Raw genomic sequence first — 13,895 nt, 5'->3', positions numbered from 1 at the left:
GATTTATAAGTGGTGTAACTAACACGACTTTGTTTTATACATTTAGATAAAAAAAATGTGTTCCAAAATAAAAAAATCGGCATGGGCAGGAGTTTTTGTTAGCCCCATGGTATTAGTCACTTATTAGACTATTACTAGACTAACCAAACTACTTATTATCTGGCTAAAATGTTCTAGCCTAAAGTTATATAATATTGTTACAAAAAGCTGGCCCAAATTGGCGTCAATATTTATACCAAGAGGGTGTTTCACCCCAAGCCAGAAATAATTGCTCACGTGCCCAGACACAATCCTACTTAGTCATGCATATGACGTCATTACATAAGTTGAAACCTAAATCTTTGATCTAAAACACGATGCAAGCAAGCAAGTGTTTTTTTTGAACCGAAAAGGTTATGTTTCCGTGGTTGTCATTTATACTTGTTAACTACGACAATATGCTCGTGCCATTAGCATAAACTATACATTAGTTTCGTCAACTATCCGTATTGACCCACAATAACAAGTTTTTGACATTGGTATGGATTACTACACCCTCGATTCGTTCGAATTAATTCGATGTATGTATGGCCTATTTGGAACGAACGCTTTTACTACATCAAATTCCATCCCCCAAATGACGTCGCACGTGAGTCCAGTGATATTTCCCGCATCTCATGAGGCAAGGTGTTGTAAACACTCGTTCCGAAATAACTTATATAGTTGCGACCGTATTCCGTTTTGATTTTAACTAGATGTATGTGATTAGTTGAGCAGTGTTGGCCTAGTGGTCGTAGGTTCGATCTGTGCACCATGGACATTCTTTCTATGTGCGCATGTAACATTCGCTCGAAGGGTGAAGGCAAACATCGTGAGGAAACCGCCTTGCATTAAGACTCAAAAAGTCGACGTTTGTCAGGCACAGGAGGCTGATAACCTACTTTCCTATTAAATTGATTAATGATCATGAAACCGATACAGAAATCTGAGACCCAGACCTAAAAAGGTTGTAGCGCCATGGATTTTTTTATGTGATTAGTTGGGTTGAGTTTGGGATGTTGCGTGTGGCAGAGAAATAATCAAAGTAGAATAAATGCCTTCAGAAGGGACAAGTTAAAAGAATCCATAACCGACAAGCATACACCAGAGTCGATGAAACGAGAGAGGTATGTCAGGACTGTAGCAAGTGAAGATTATGGTCTCTGCCTACCCCTTCGAAAAATAGCATGATAATATAAATAAGTAAATGTGATTGGTGTTGGTGTTATGCCAACGACGCGGTGGGATGGAAATTAAAATTATTGTGTTTGTGCAACTGTATAGTGTTCAAATGTCAATGTAAAGTCTGTCACTTTGACACTAGCATAACTCGAGATTTTTGTACATGAATTTATCGCTTTTGCTATCCCTGCTAACGGGTACTGTTAGCGGTATAATTTTGATTTAGATTGAACACGTATCTGGTATAAATGTATCGAAGTTTCAGCCTAAGAAGGTAAAAATCCTGGTACCTGATAACGGTAACCATAGTAACGCGTTACTGACTAATGTTACTTTTGTATGGCTATCAGTACATCTGTAGTATACTGCATTTAAATCTTAATATACAAATTTGGGTCATCAAAGTTATTTGTATTATTCTGTATGGAAATTTTATTTTAGGGGGTGTATTAATAGACAAATTTTATTTATTTGAAGAATATATGCATTAAATTCCTCACCCCATTTTATTTTATAGCTTTTTGCTTGACTGACAAGTTACGATGACTATTCGAAAAGACCCTTTTCGACATTTAGGTAATGTATATGTAAAACTGGATAGTATTGGCTTTTATATAACCTAGTATCTAGGCGACGTATGTGAACCTAGGAGACCAAATTTAATCTATTTTTTAAGTAACATAAATTTATTATAACATAACTAAAAATCTTGGTTACGCAGAATTAGTACACATTATGCATATTTAAAGTAGTCTAAAAAATTAAATATGAAAAAAAAATCAATCTTAGTTTTAAACACGAAAATGTGAACCCCTGCGGCCATTTATACAAATTAATGTGTGGCAAACAATATACGAACTTGTTCTGTTGTATTGATTGTTGTAATACTTGTAATGTAGGTAAACCGAAGACAGAAATAAGCTAATTAACAATTCTAAGCTGGTAAAGGCTGGCATACATATGCGCACTTTATTTAAGTTAAATATATAATTAGTCAAGTTTAATAACTATTTGCAAAGGGAGACGATAGTGATAAAAACAAAACATTATATATGTATAAAACCTGTAACGCTACAACCTTTTTAGTTCTGGGTCTCAGATTTCTGTATCTGTTTCATGGTCATTTGTTATTTTAATAGGCAAGTAGGTGATCAGCCTTCTGAGCCTGACGCTCGCCGTCGCCTTTTTCCTCGCGAGGTTTTTCTTCAACGTTCGAGCGAATGTTAAATGCGCACATAGAAAGAAAGTCCAATGCACAGCCGGGAAACAAAGCTACAACCTCAGGGGTGAGAATCGCATGCTGAGACCAACACTGATCTAATTTATAGTTTATATAAATACATTTAAAATATAAAATCCTTTATGCAATAGATATAGTTTATGAATAAAGTTCTGTAGTACAAGTTGAATGTATATTGACTATGATAAAAGTAATTAAATTTAAGATTTTAAGGCCATCAGGACTTTAATTTGAATAACGTAGAAGATTTGTGAAATCCAACGGGATTTCACAAATCTTGCCTTGCCCTTGCCTAATTGCAACGCCAATTAATCACCTGTATTCTGTAGCTTTAATCTTAAAGCTACTTTCAAGAGCAGTCAAATCCTTTTTCTATTTAAACTTGGATATATTTATTTGTACTCAGATGACGACCTTACATTATTATCATCATCTAGAGTTTCTGCAAAGACTAAAAGTCCTAAATCAAACTTAAATAAGCTTGTGTTCTAATGCAAAACGCGAGTAAAATAATAAACAAATCGATTGCTGTACTCTTATCTATATAATCAAAACTTTCCAAATATAGAACCCCAATTCTACCCCAAAGTAGCCATTTCAACCCTAAACCTATGGCGTATGAGTACAACCTATTGATAACAAATAGGGCGACAATAGATGGCCCTCAGTGTCCCCAGTAAATGGGTCGGGACCCTGACGATATTTATAGAAGAATGCATCGATGTTGCACAGGTTTCTGCAAACGACAACTTTCTATAGAAATATTATTTTACAGTTTACAGTTCCTTTTACGACCGCAGTACAGAAGAAGGTTGTTGTGCCGCTACGACTCTAACAAGACCAATTCATATTCTAGACGAATCAATAATTTGATGCTAATATTGTGTACTTAATTCAACGATACAGACATAGATATTTTTTCAATAGAAATATATATTGTTTATTTATTTAACTGGTTTTGACATATTGTGAGCAGTGTTGGCGTAGTGGCTTCAGCATGCGACTTACTTCCCTGAGGTCGTAGGTTCGATCCCCGGCTGTGCACAAATGGATTTTTTTTCTATGTGCGCATTTAACATTACCTCGAACGGTGAAGGAAATCATCGTGAGGAAACCGGCACAGAAGGCTAATCACCTACTTGCCTATTCGATTAAAAAATGATTATGAAACAGATACAGAAATCTGAGGCCCAGACCTAAAAATGTTATAGGGCCGTTGATTGATTGATTTTTTTTTTGACATATTATAAAGGAAAAGTTATTAATAGCATAGCAATATACAAATTAAAATTATAAAACTGTTTCGACGTTTAACATACTTCATGGAAAGTTTGGGTAAGTTTGTAGTTATTTTGTTCCATATTTTTATTTTTATATTCAAAAATACTGTACATCAAAGAAGTCTATTGTAAGATTATTAATCTGTCCCACACAATGTACTATTCAAATATTTTCATTTAAAACTACTGTAACGTCATTGCAAAGCATTGAATGAAAATATGAAAAAGCACTTCAGTTGTGTGTTTGTTACATTCATTCATGGTGTTTCATCATTGAACTATTTTAATAATTATACGTTACATAATTCTTAAATTAAAACATTTAATAATATTCTTGAAGGTCACCTTAACACAGTTCATGCAGATTTTATATTGACTAATACTGAAAGATATTTAGTTTATACTTGTGTATAAATTCGGCTTTCAAGAAACGTGTATTTTGTAACTTTACTCGTTCATACAATGACCTCAACCTCACCTTTAAATATTTATTATTATTTCTTTATATTAGACTTATTTTACTTTAAGCCATTACTATTAAGGCAATATTTATGTAACATCGGTTTTTCAATACTATAGTAACCAAACGACATAATACCATTTATTACTTATATTTTCTGTAATACATAGATTATATTTTTACACAAGTAGATCTTCGACCGCTACCGCAGAAATAAAGAAATACCTTTTTTGTGTTAAAGAATCTTTTAAAATAATATATTTTGTTCAGCAATATTCTTGCGCTTAAACTGCTTCAAGCTTTTACGAGTCAAGTTGCATAACCTCGAAGCACAAAAATGGGCTTCTGATTGCATATCAACGAACTAAGATCTCAATAAAAGCTAAGCATAACTATTCCTTTGTTCAGTAATTATACAGTGCACTTCTCATAATGCGTCTGTGGCTTTGAAACCGTTCACAAAGCGTCTAGCATTGTACCAGACAAACTGAGCTTTGTTTTCATATTGTGGAGCTTAAAGGCTAATGCCCCAGACAAGCTAATATGAAGAATGAAATTTGATGTATTATTAACTAAATAAAAGTAAATTGTTTAGTTTTCAAACGGGCTTACATGTAATATAATATATATTATAGAATTTTTTTTAATCCATAGGTAAATATGTGATATAATTTTGGAAAATTTATATCTCAGAATAACGTGAAGAAACGTGAAAGGCGTTAACTTGAAGGAACAATTAATTAACTTACTTACAAATCCTAGGACTACCAGCGTTAGAACCAAGGGTGGATCTACGGATCGGATTGGCTAAAAGGGTGCTTAGAACTTAGTAAAATAAGCCAAGAATTAAACCCTAAGGTCGTGAGTTTGACCAATTTTCCTTCTTATCTTACACGACGATAAGTACTGAAGTCTCAGGCCAATATCGAGAATCGCATCACCTTTTTAGTTATTATTAGTTGAACCAACAGTAGGGCATGGTAACAAACCCGCTGATAAGTAGGTACATGCGTAAAATTTATTTTGCTATATGCGTAAACTCTAGGTGGTGCTACTAGCATGCGCAAGTGAATGCACTTCAATCCTTTTCCTGTATATGCGTCTTTATAGGAATAGTATTAAACCTACAAACAGAGCACGTATTATATCGTGGTCAATTACTTTCATCTAATTGAAAATTAAAAATTATGTTTCTGTACGTTTAAGCTACGAAATTTCAATTTATAAATTAATGACTGAATAAATGCTTTGAAGCTTTTATTATCTACTTAATTTCATAAATGAAATCATTGATTTCGTAAGAACACTGGAGATTTTATTATAGTTAGTTAGTTTCGAACCCTATAAAATTGTCCCATGTGTTTGAACCTTACATGAAACAGTAATTATGCACCCCTTTCTGATAAGAGTTAACTGCACGCGATGCAGTTCTGATAATACTTGATTGATCGGAATGAAAAAAAAAACATTACAAAACTATATTTCTTTTGAGTAATTTTACTTTATGTCTGTAATAACAATAACATGATATTTATTATATACTAAAACCCATTTTATAGTTTTCTGGCAAAATATGTTACATACCTTATTTATTATTATATATTTTTATCAATAATACAGCTTAAATGAAAAATAAATTAATACATTATTTAGCTAATTTACATATTAAAGAAAATATCATATGATAGTAGTTTGTTTTATTTTTTTAAGGGGGGCAAGCTAGCCTACGGGACCCCCAAAAAGGGCAGCCATCGCAGCCTACGGACAACCAATTTAGTGAGTGCGTTGCCGGCCTTTTAGAGAGGAGTATAATTGTTTGTAATAATTGGAGGTCGTATCTACCAAGGAAGACCAGGGGTGGATTCCACAGTTCGCAAAAGAATGTCTTCTGAAGCTGACTGTGGAAGAGTTATCAAGCTGATGCGTATGAAATTTCGAGTTAAAACGGCTCGTACGGTGTTAAAACGGCGCAAAAGTTACCAAACCCATCAATGATATATAATATAAAAATGCAAGAAATCATAAAATTTTCTATTTAGCAAAAAACTAACATCTTGAATAATGTTGGTAATTATGGCTTTTCCAATAAATGCATTTCTGCGTACAACTATAATCGCAATGCAGTCGACAAAATAACTAGCTTATTGCAATATGTCTTACGTTGTATTACTCGAATATTCTCGTAATTTAATTCGCGTTTATATCGGTTAAACGTATTAATATCAATTAGAAATAAGAACGTAAGTATTATTATTAAAAGTAGGGTAAACTCCCAATGTTTCATGTTACACAAATATAAACAGACAGCCCACACACCCTAATATTTACATAGCCTAATTACTGTATTCATAATTAAATATTCGTTTAGTATTAAATACAATATGGGCAAATTCAATTCCTTGTTCGGTCACGACTTTCATTCCGAGGCATAGAAGAATTAACCGCCGACTTCTTAATTAAGAACTCAGATAACGGACTCGTCTTCCTAATAAATCCATGCATTTTAATTTGGTGTTTTTCTTTCATTAAACTTTTCTTTTTCATCTGTAACATTAACTTAAATTACATTAGCTATATAAGTCCTTTATTCCTAAGAAAACACTGTTATAACTTTATTCTCAACTGCCTCTTTTCATCACAGCGTAAACGCAATGGGACATAATGAGGCGACAACTACCTTAGTTAAAAGTCTATTATTGAAGTTTTATGAATATGCTTATATATTTATCACATTAACTAACACTTTCATTGTATATACATCGACAGTTATATGATTTAGCACCGCAACATTATTCATTCAACCGACTTCTAAAACCTGCAAAGAGGAGTTCAATATATTTTTAAAAATATGTTGGACTTACAAGAGTTGAGAAAAAAATTGCGGTTTGGAGAAATAATGCAAGGAAATTGAATATTGAATTTTTAATTCCCTTACATATTGAAACAAATGTTAGGTGATAGTTCAGGATTATGGGAAGCCCTACACCAATGGTAAGAAATCCGATACAAAGTCAAGGGCGTAGCAAATGGAGCGTTAATTGTATGGCGCTATTCAACCCGAACGGTATATGTGTATACATGTATTGTATACTCACGAATATGCAACTTATATAAATTGTTTGTCTGTTTGTTTTGTTATCTTAGACGTGAACTGAACACTGAACCTATGCTATAGATCCGACACCTCAGGGTTCACACAGCACTTTAACCACTAGATTATATTATGATTAATTATACTCGAGCAGTATCTGCTCAGGTATAATTACTTTACCGGATTTGCAATGAGTTCAATACAAGTACTACTAGTCTATGATTTGATTGCCATTAAATATATTACATATAAAACCGATGACGAAACATCACTATTTCTGTTTGATTTGTTGAAAAAAAAATCTGATGTAAGAGAATATGGTCCACACTCTAAAGATATAACAGAGAGCATGTAGATTTATTTATGGAAGCCTAAACTAATACTCAGGGAGCAGTGTTGGCCTAGTGGCTACAGCGTGCGACTCTCATCTCTGAGGTCGTAGGTTCGATCCCCGACTGTGCACCAATGGAGTTTCTTTATATGTGCGCATTTAACATTAGCTGAAATGGTGAAGGAAAACATCGTGAGGAAACCGGCTTGCCTTAGACCCAAAAAAGTCGACGGCGTGTGTCAGGCACAGAAAGCTGATCACCTACTTGCCTAATCGATTTACAAATGATCATGAAACAGATACAGAAATCTGACGCCTAGATCTAAAAAAGGTTGTAGCGCCATTGATTTTTTTAAACTAGTGCTTTAACACATAAATAATGTTTCAGTAAATTTAGTAAACGAAAACCAAATTTCTTCCACTTTATAGGATATTTTTGCACTAATTTGAAATCTTTAACAAAACTAAGTTCTATAATAAACTGACCCAGTTTAAACCATTATCCAATTACCAAACCCTAGAATTTTTTTTTACTATTTAGACTTTAATTAGGCCTTCCATTTAAGCCCAGTTCATTACGTTACGTTTTTCATTTATTTTTGAGTCTCATTAGTATTCAAATATCTGCAGAAAATGTAATTTATTTACATCCTTAATTAGTAAAACAAATCAATATTAAATAGAACAAAGAATCCTTGTTTATTGAGTTTTCACGTTTCTTACCTATTTAGTTTTTTATTATTTCTTCAATTCGGTTTGGCCTCGTTGAGACATCAGAGCTAAGTAAGTACAATATTACCTTCGTGATTACCTTAATTCTATGCAAATACTATATATTTAATGAAAATTTCATAATTGCATGGACTGGCCCAGTATAATAAAAAATTGCAATGCACCATTCTTCGTTAACAATGTTTAAAAAAAACAAATTTAAACTTTTGTTACTGTGTCTGTGCCCATCCAAAACCAATCTATGAACCAGCGTCGGTACTCAATGGTTAAGTCCGAGAGATATTGCGAACTACGGCTCCGGTGACAAAATCTAATCCAATATTTTGGATCCACAGGTCAGCACGCTATACCAATCATACCAACTACAACATAGAGCTTTTGATCACAATTTTAATATATTTATTTCAATACTCAGCACTAATGGCGCAAGTTAGTTATTTTTGACTATGTATTTGGTTGTGCCCACGAGAATGTAAGTGCGTTCTCCTATTTCACCATGCCTCCTGCTGATGTCATGTGGAACATGGTGTAATGGTTGCAGCTCCTTACAAACGTTGTGTAATACAAAAGAAACTTGGCAATTAAAAAGAGTGGCGGAGAGTTTATTGCCAGCTCTTCTCTTCCGTTCTACGCCCTTGATTTGAGAACTGGCAGTAAATGTAAAATTAGAAGCATTTAATGTATATTTCTTTTCTATTGAGGTTCATAAGTGTACATTGTGTTACCTATATAAATAAATGATTTTTGACTTGGACTTTGAAGTTAGGATCAATTGAGGTGTCAAAGGATACAACCTAAACACCGAATTTGTAGGTTTCGTTATATAGTCGAATTGTTAATAGTTGTCATGATTATAGCTTAAATTTTATACACATTTTTCTAATGTCTTAATAGTGTTCATATTAAAGTCATTTGCTTCCATAACATTGGCAATACGCCAAGTTCTAGGATGTAGGGCTTTGGCACTGTTTGGAAATTCAGGTCGTCATTTGTCAAGCATCCATTGTTCTTTAGTAAGACGAAGGGTGACTATAATGATGTCATTACATTCAAAACAGGACCCTTAAAAGCACTTGTGTTTCGAAATTTTTGAAACTTAAAATCGTTGTTGATTCAAATGTTTTGTAAATATTTCCTAAAACATTAAGAAGAACGCTACTATAAATTCAAGAAATAATCAATAATTATTGTTACATCTTATTAGACTCAGAACCTCGAATATCTGAAATTAAAGCTATAGGTGTCTTCTTTTAGTATTTTTTTAATAAATTGTCTTTGGACAAAGACATCATTTAACATTAGTAGCTTAAATTAAGACTAAGAAGTTATTTGAAACTATCCTACTTGACTAAAAAGCATATTTAAGAGAGAAATTCAATACTTACAGTCTCTATTAAGAAGACACTCTGTTTATGTGTACTATTTATATGTTATTTTTCTAGTATACAATAAACTATTCACGTACAAAACAAACAATAGCTATTTGAAGCTTATATATTATATATGAAACGGTGATTGAATCTTAAGTGGAAACTAACTCCCATCTTATCTGGCATATTATACTCGTACACACACTTTTTCTTTAAAACTTAGCCATAATATGCAAATAGGATAGGTACGTTCCCTAGGTTCTCATGCCCAAACATTTGGTACCGTGAATGTGGGAATGAGTTGTGCCAGGAACATTGCAATTTGATTTTTTTTTTATATTTCTCTCCCTTTCTATGGTCTACTCCTTTGGGAAAATGGCATGAATAAATAAATTTAAGATTCACGAGTAATGCATGTCTCCTTAGTAAGATATTACCGCTACGTGTAAATCTCTCTACATATTTTATATACTTTTACTACCATTTATTACATGAAATATTTATTAACAGGACATATATAATTGTAATATTACTTGAAATAATATAACGTTTTCAGTTAAATTAAATATAAATTACTTAACTACTATGAGCTTGAATTTTAATAAATTATGATCCACGTTGGTAGTAAGGGTGACGAGACAGTTCTGAACTAAATTAAGTAAATGTAGCAAACACTAGCGTTGAACAATTAGGCCAGTTAAAAATTCCTTTTTGTAACGAAATTCCGAATTATATGAAAACTCACTAAACATTGCGTATGAAGCTTTCATAGCAGAATTTTTGTTCTAATAACTAAATGCGTTTTTAATTTAACGGAATTTAATATTTGTTAACAAACTCAACTTTTACTGTTGTTGATTTGATACTCTCGATAACAAATTTTGACATCTGTGCCGTCATCTATCAGTTCGATTTTAAAGTCGACTATAAATATCTATGTATGTATGACTCTTATTGTACGTACGCAAAATCCGTGATTTTTATAATTTGCTACTCTTAGCTATCTACTCGATGTACCGATAAGAGACCAGACGGATTAACTGAGTGAATTTCCACAACGGAAACTGATGTCGCCGGCGCCAGATTCCATTAGGGTAGCTACTTTGATTCAATTGTTTTGCTTTTCTGCAGATTAATTTAACGATAATATTAACTCTAGCTACGTCAGTAGTTAGTAGCGCTAGTATGTAAATTAAATATATATTTATTTAATACACCGTTACATAATATTACAAAAAATATGAATATTAAATAATTAGGGCAAATTGTCTTTCGTGAGAAAACTTTCTTTCAGGCAACATTTGTACTGAAAAAAACAAAGAGTATGGAAAAGGAAAATAATATCACTAACACAATTTATTTGTAATTTACTAAGCACCGAAAAATGTGTAGAGGGATAAGCGATTTACAAAAACGTTTTTAAGAAGTCAAAAATCAACGAGTAATGTATGCTGTACTGAAACGTTTTATAAAAAAGCAGTAAAATAAAAATGATTTAACTAAGAAATATCTCAATACTATAAAAGGATATTCTATATTCAGTTCAGTCAAATAGAATTAGCACATCGTAGCAAATAAAAATTTACTTTGTCTTAAATATACGTAGTTTACATATGCAAATTAAAATATACATAAATCAATACTTATATAAGTCAAAACAGTGTCCTTCACCGGGCTTTGCGCTTTGCGGTAACTTACCTGACTAGGCGTCGCCGTTTCAGTCGTCATATCTGTTCCTACTTGCTTTTCGCTGACATGTACACAAAGCTAGGCTCAGCTACAGACTAGACCCGACCCGGACGTATCGATCTAAGTCTCACCGAATCAAAATGTCCTCACCATAATAAAAATCCATAAAAACTAATATCGTAACGCCATTCGAAACTACTACAAAAACACTAAGCAACAATTAAAGCTGAGGCCTTATAAACAGCATATTATAATTTATTTTAACAAGAACACGAGCTAGTTGTTGCGTTTGAGACGTAACCGCGGGGGTGTAAAAGAATTTCGCCGGTATACAAGTGATTTGGGTGGGGTGGAAATAGCGCGCCTGCGCGAACTAACACTGTGTGCGTGATTTGCGTGTGTACAGACCGATACACTTTGGCCTCCCCCTCTGAATTTTTCCCTAAGAGGAGAACGGTGTTTGATAGGGATGAAAGGTCAGGCTAAAGTGGTTTTATTCACAAATACAATCGATAATGCAGACAGCTCAGGAAATATCAGACATGTTGTCGGGAAGACAAAGCGTTTGCAAAATGTCAAATGTATACCGAATTGAACTGTTTAGCCTTCGATTTATAATGCGATGATCCTATTATATTGTTTATCTCTGTTTAGCTCTGGAATAAGAAAATAAAATAGCTAGATTAGTTTTTCAATTTAATTAATTATATATTTTCTAGTAACACTTATATATACATATAAATCATAATAATTATTATATCATTTTTAATTACTATGTCAAGAAAAATCTAACGCTGATTCTACGAGAGATTTAAGTTTGTCATTAAGATAGATTTCATTTTCTTACCCTGAGATAAAACCTAAAACCATAACATAAAGTAAGGAAGAAACGTATAAACGTATACAATTCGTAAGTCAGGGCCAAGAAAGTCATACTACATTGAAAAACAATGAAAGACATTTAAAGAAAAAATAAATATATAAAATATATATATAAAATCCCTTAGAATAATAAAACAACGATTTTGATAATCTCCACGATGCCAAATATAGACAACCTTGGCTCATACAAAGAGGATTATGTCTATATTACTTTAGGAGACTACCGGCTCAAACCTGAATTATCACAGATAATCTTGTGATTAACTTCTTATAGTAATCGTAAGAATATTTTTAATAAAATATTATACCGACTACGTTACCTCATGGTATTGTACCTTTCTAAATGCAAATTATATTTAAAGCATTATTCGGTTGGCATGTCCCTCTCTCAGCAAGATGTCTTAAAACGTTATAAAGACAATTACATATTTAGAATATCCTAAAATCATTAAAAACCGTAAAAGTGAAAATTATTAATTCAACATTTTTAATGTTCCGTTCAAAGATTGCGTTCAACTTTATTTCTCAAAGTTTGTAATGTACATCGTCATAAGTATCTAAAAATAATGCATATATGGTAAACATATTAGTTGCTAGCTACATGTACAAACGCAGAACGCATTGCGTGTCTAATGAATAGTAATAATTTCTTAGACGCTCCTTCACATATATAAATAAATGCTATGAGTGACTTTTTTGATGTTTTGTAAATATGTACATATTTATTATTTTAATTTTTATTGAACTTTTACGATTTATATAAATGTCGTATATCTCGTAATCTCGTATAATATATATATATATTATACGTGTCACAATGTTCGTTCCCATACTCCTCCGAAACGGCTCGACCTATTCTGATGCAATGTTTTATCCACATTCGGTAAGTCTGAGAATCGGCTACTATCTATACTTCAAACTCTTAAGTGATAAGGGGTGTCCACCCCAAAAAAAATTTTTATGATTTTCGACATAAAAAAATACATACAACCCTTAATTTTCTCCCCTCTTTTTAACTTTTATTTGTTTATTAGAAAATTATGACTTGAATTGAGGTTTATGTAGAGAAATATTCACAGAAAAACCTAATAAGTTTTCATTCCAGAAAACCGAACAGTCTCTGGAGCAAAATGTTCCATATCTGTATATTCTAAAAAGGTAGGCTAAGTAAAATTACATTAAGGAGACACGAAGTTCGCGGGGACAGCTAGTATATATATATGGATTTTTATTTTTTTTAAATGGGTTTTATTTCTTCTAAACTGGAAGGTTATGGATCAATTCTATGGACCGATTTTGGTGATTTAGGTAGATTAATCGAGTCCGCTATAAAAAGTATGTCTAACATGCATAGTTTCCTAAATAAAGCTTACATATTCAGCTGTAATTTTTGTTTATTATTCCTTAACTTATCAACCGATTTGTGAAACGTTTCAAATTTGAACGTAGGAACATACTGATACAAATGAATTTCACAGTACTAAATTTCGCTTGTAAAATGAATCGCTAGATACTGGACCGTCTAGGTCAGTGAACCCACAACGCACGTAACACTGAATAAAAGATACTTTTTAAGTGCGTCTTGAGTCGCGTCGTCGTACCATACACACACACATACTC

At 32.6% G+C, this 13,895-nt stretch overlaps 1 protein-coding gene across 1 annotated transcript in view; it reads right to left on the bottom strand.

Annotated features, from left to right (window-relative positions):
• Positions 1-11,684, bottom strand: part of LOC123714802 (ankyrin-2-like) — a 64,146-nt gene extending 52,462 nt beyond the window's left edge. The window contains exon 1 of the mRNA XM_045669331.1: positions 11,403-11,684. Within this exon, the coding sequence (XP_045525287.1) occupies positions 11,403-11,432 (30 nt within the window). The 5' untranslated portion in view covers positions 11,433-11,684. The remainder of the gene's footprint in view (positions 1-11,402) is intronic.
• Between the last annotated feature and the right edge of the window lie 2,211 nt (positions 11,685-13,895).

This window comes from Pieris brassicae, chromosome 10, assembly GCF_905147105.1.
Source record: "Pieris brassicae chromosome 10, ilPieBrab1.1, whole genome shotgun sequence".
In the NCBI taxonomy this organism is placed as follows: domain Eukaryota; kingdom Metazoa; phylum Arthropoda; class Insecta; order Lepidoptera; family Pieridae; genus Pieris; species Pieris brassicae.
Note: the sequence above shows the minus strand (reverse complement) of the source record. Positions and strands in the feature narration are given on the sequence as shown.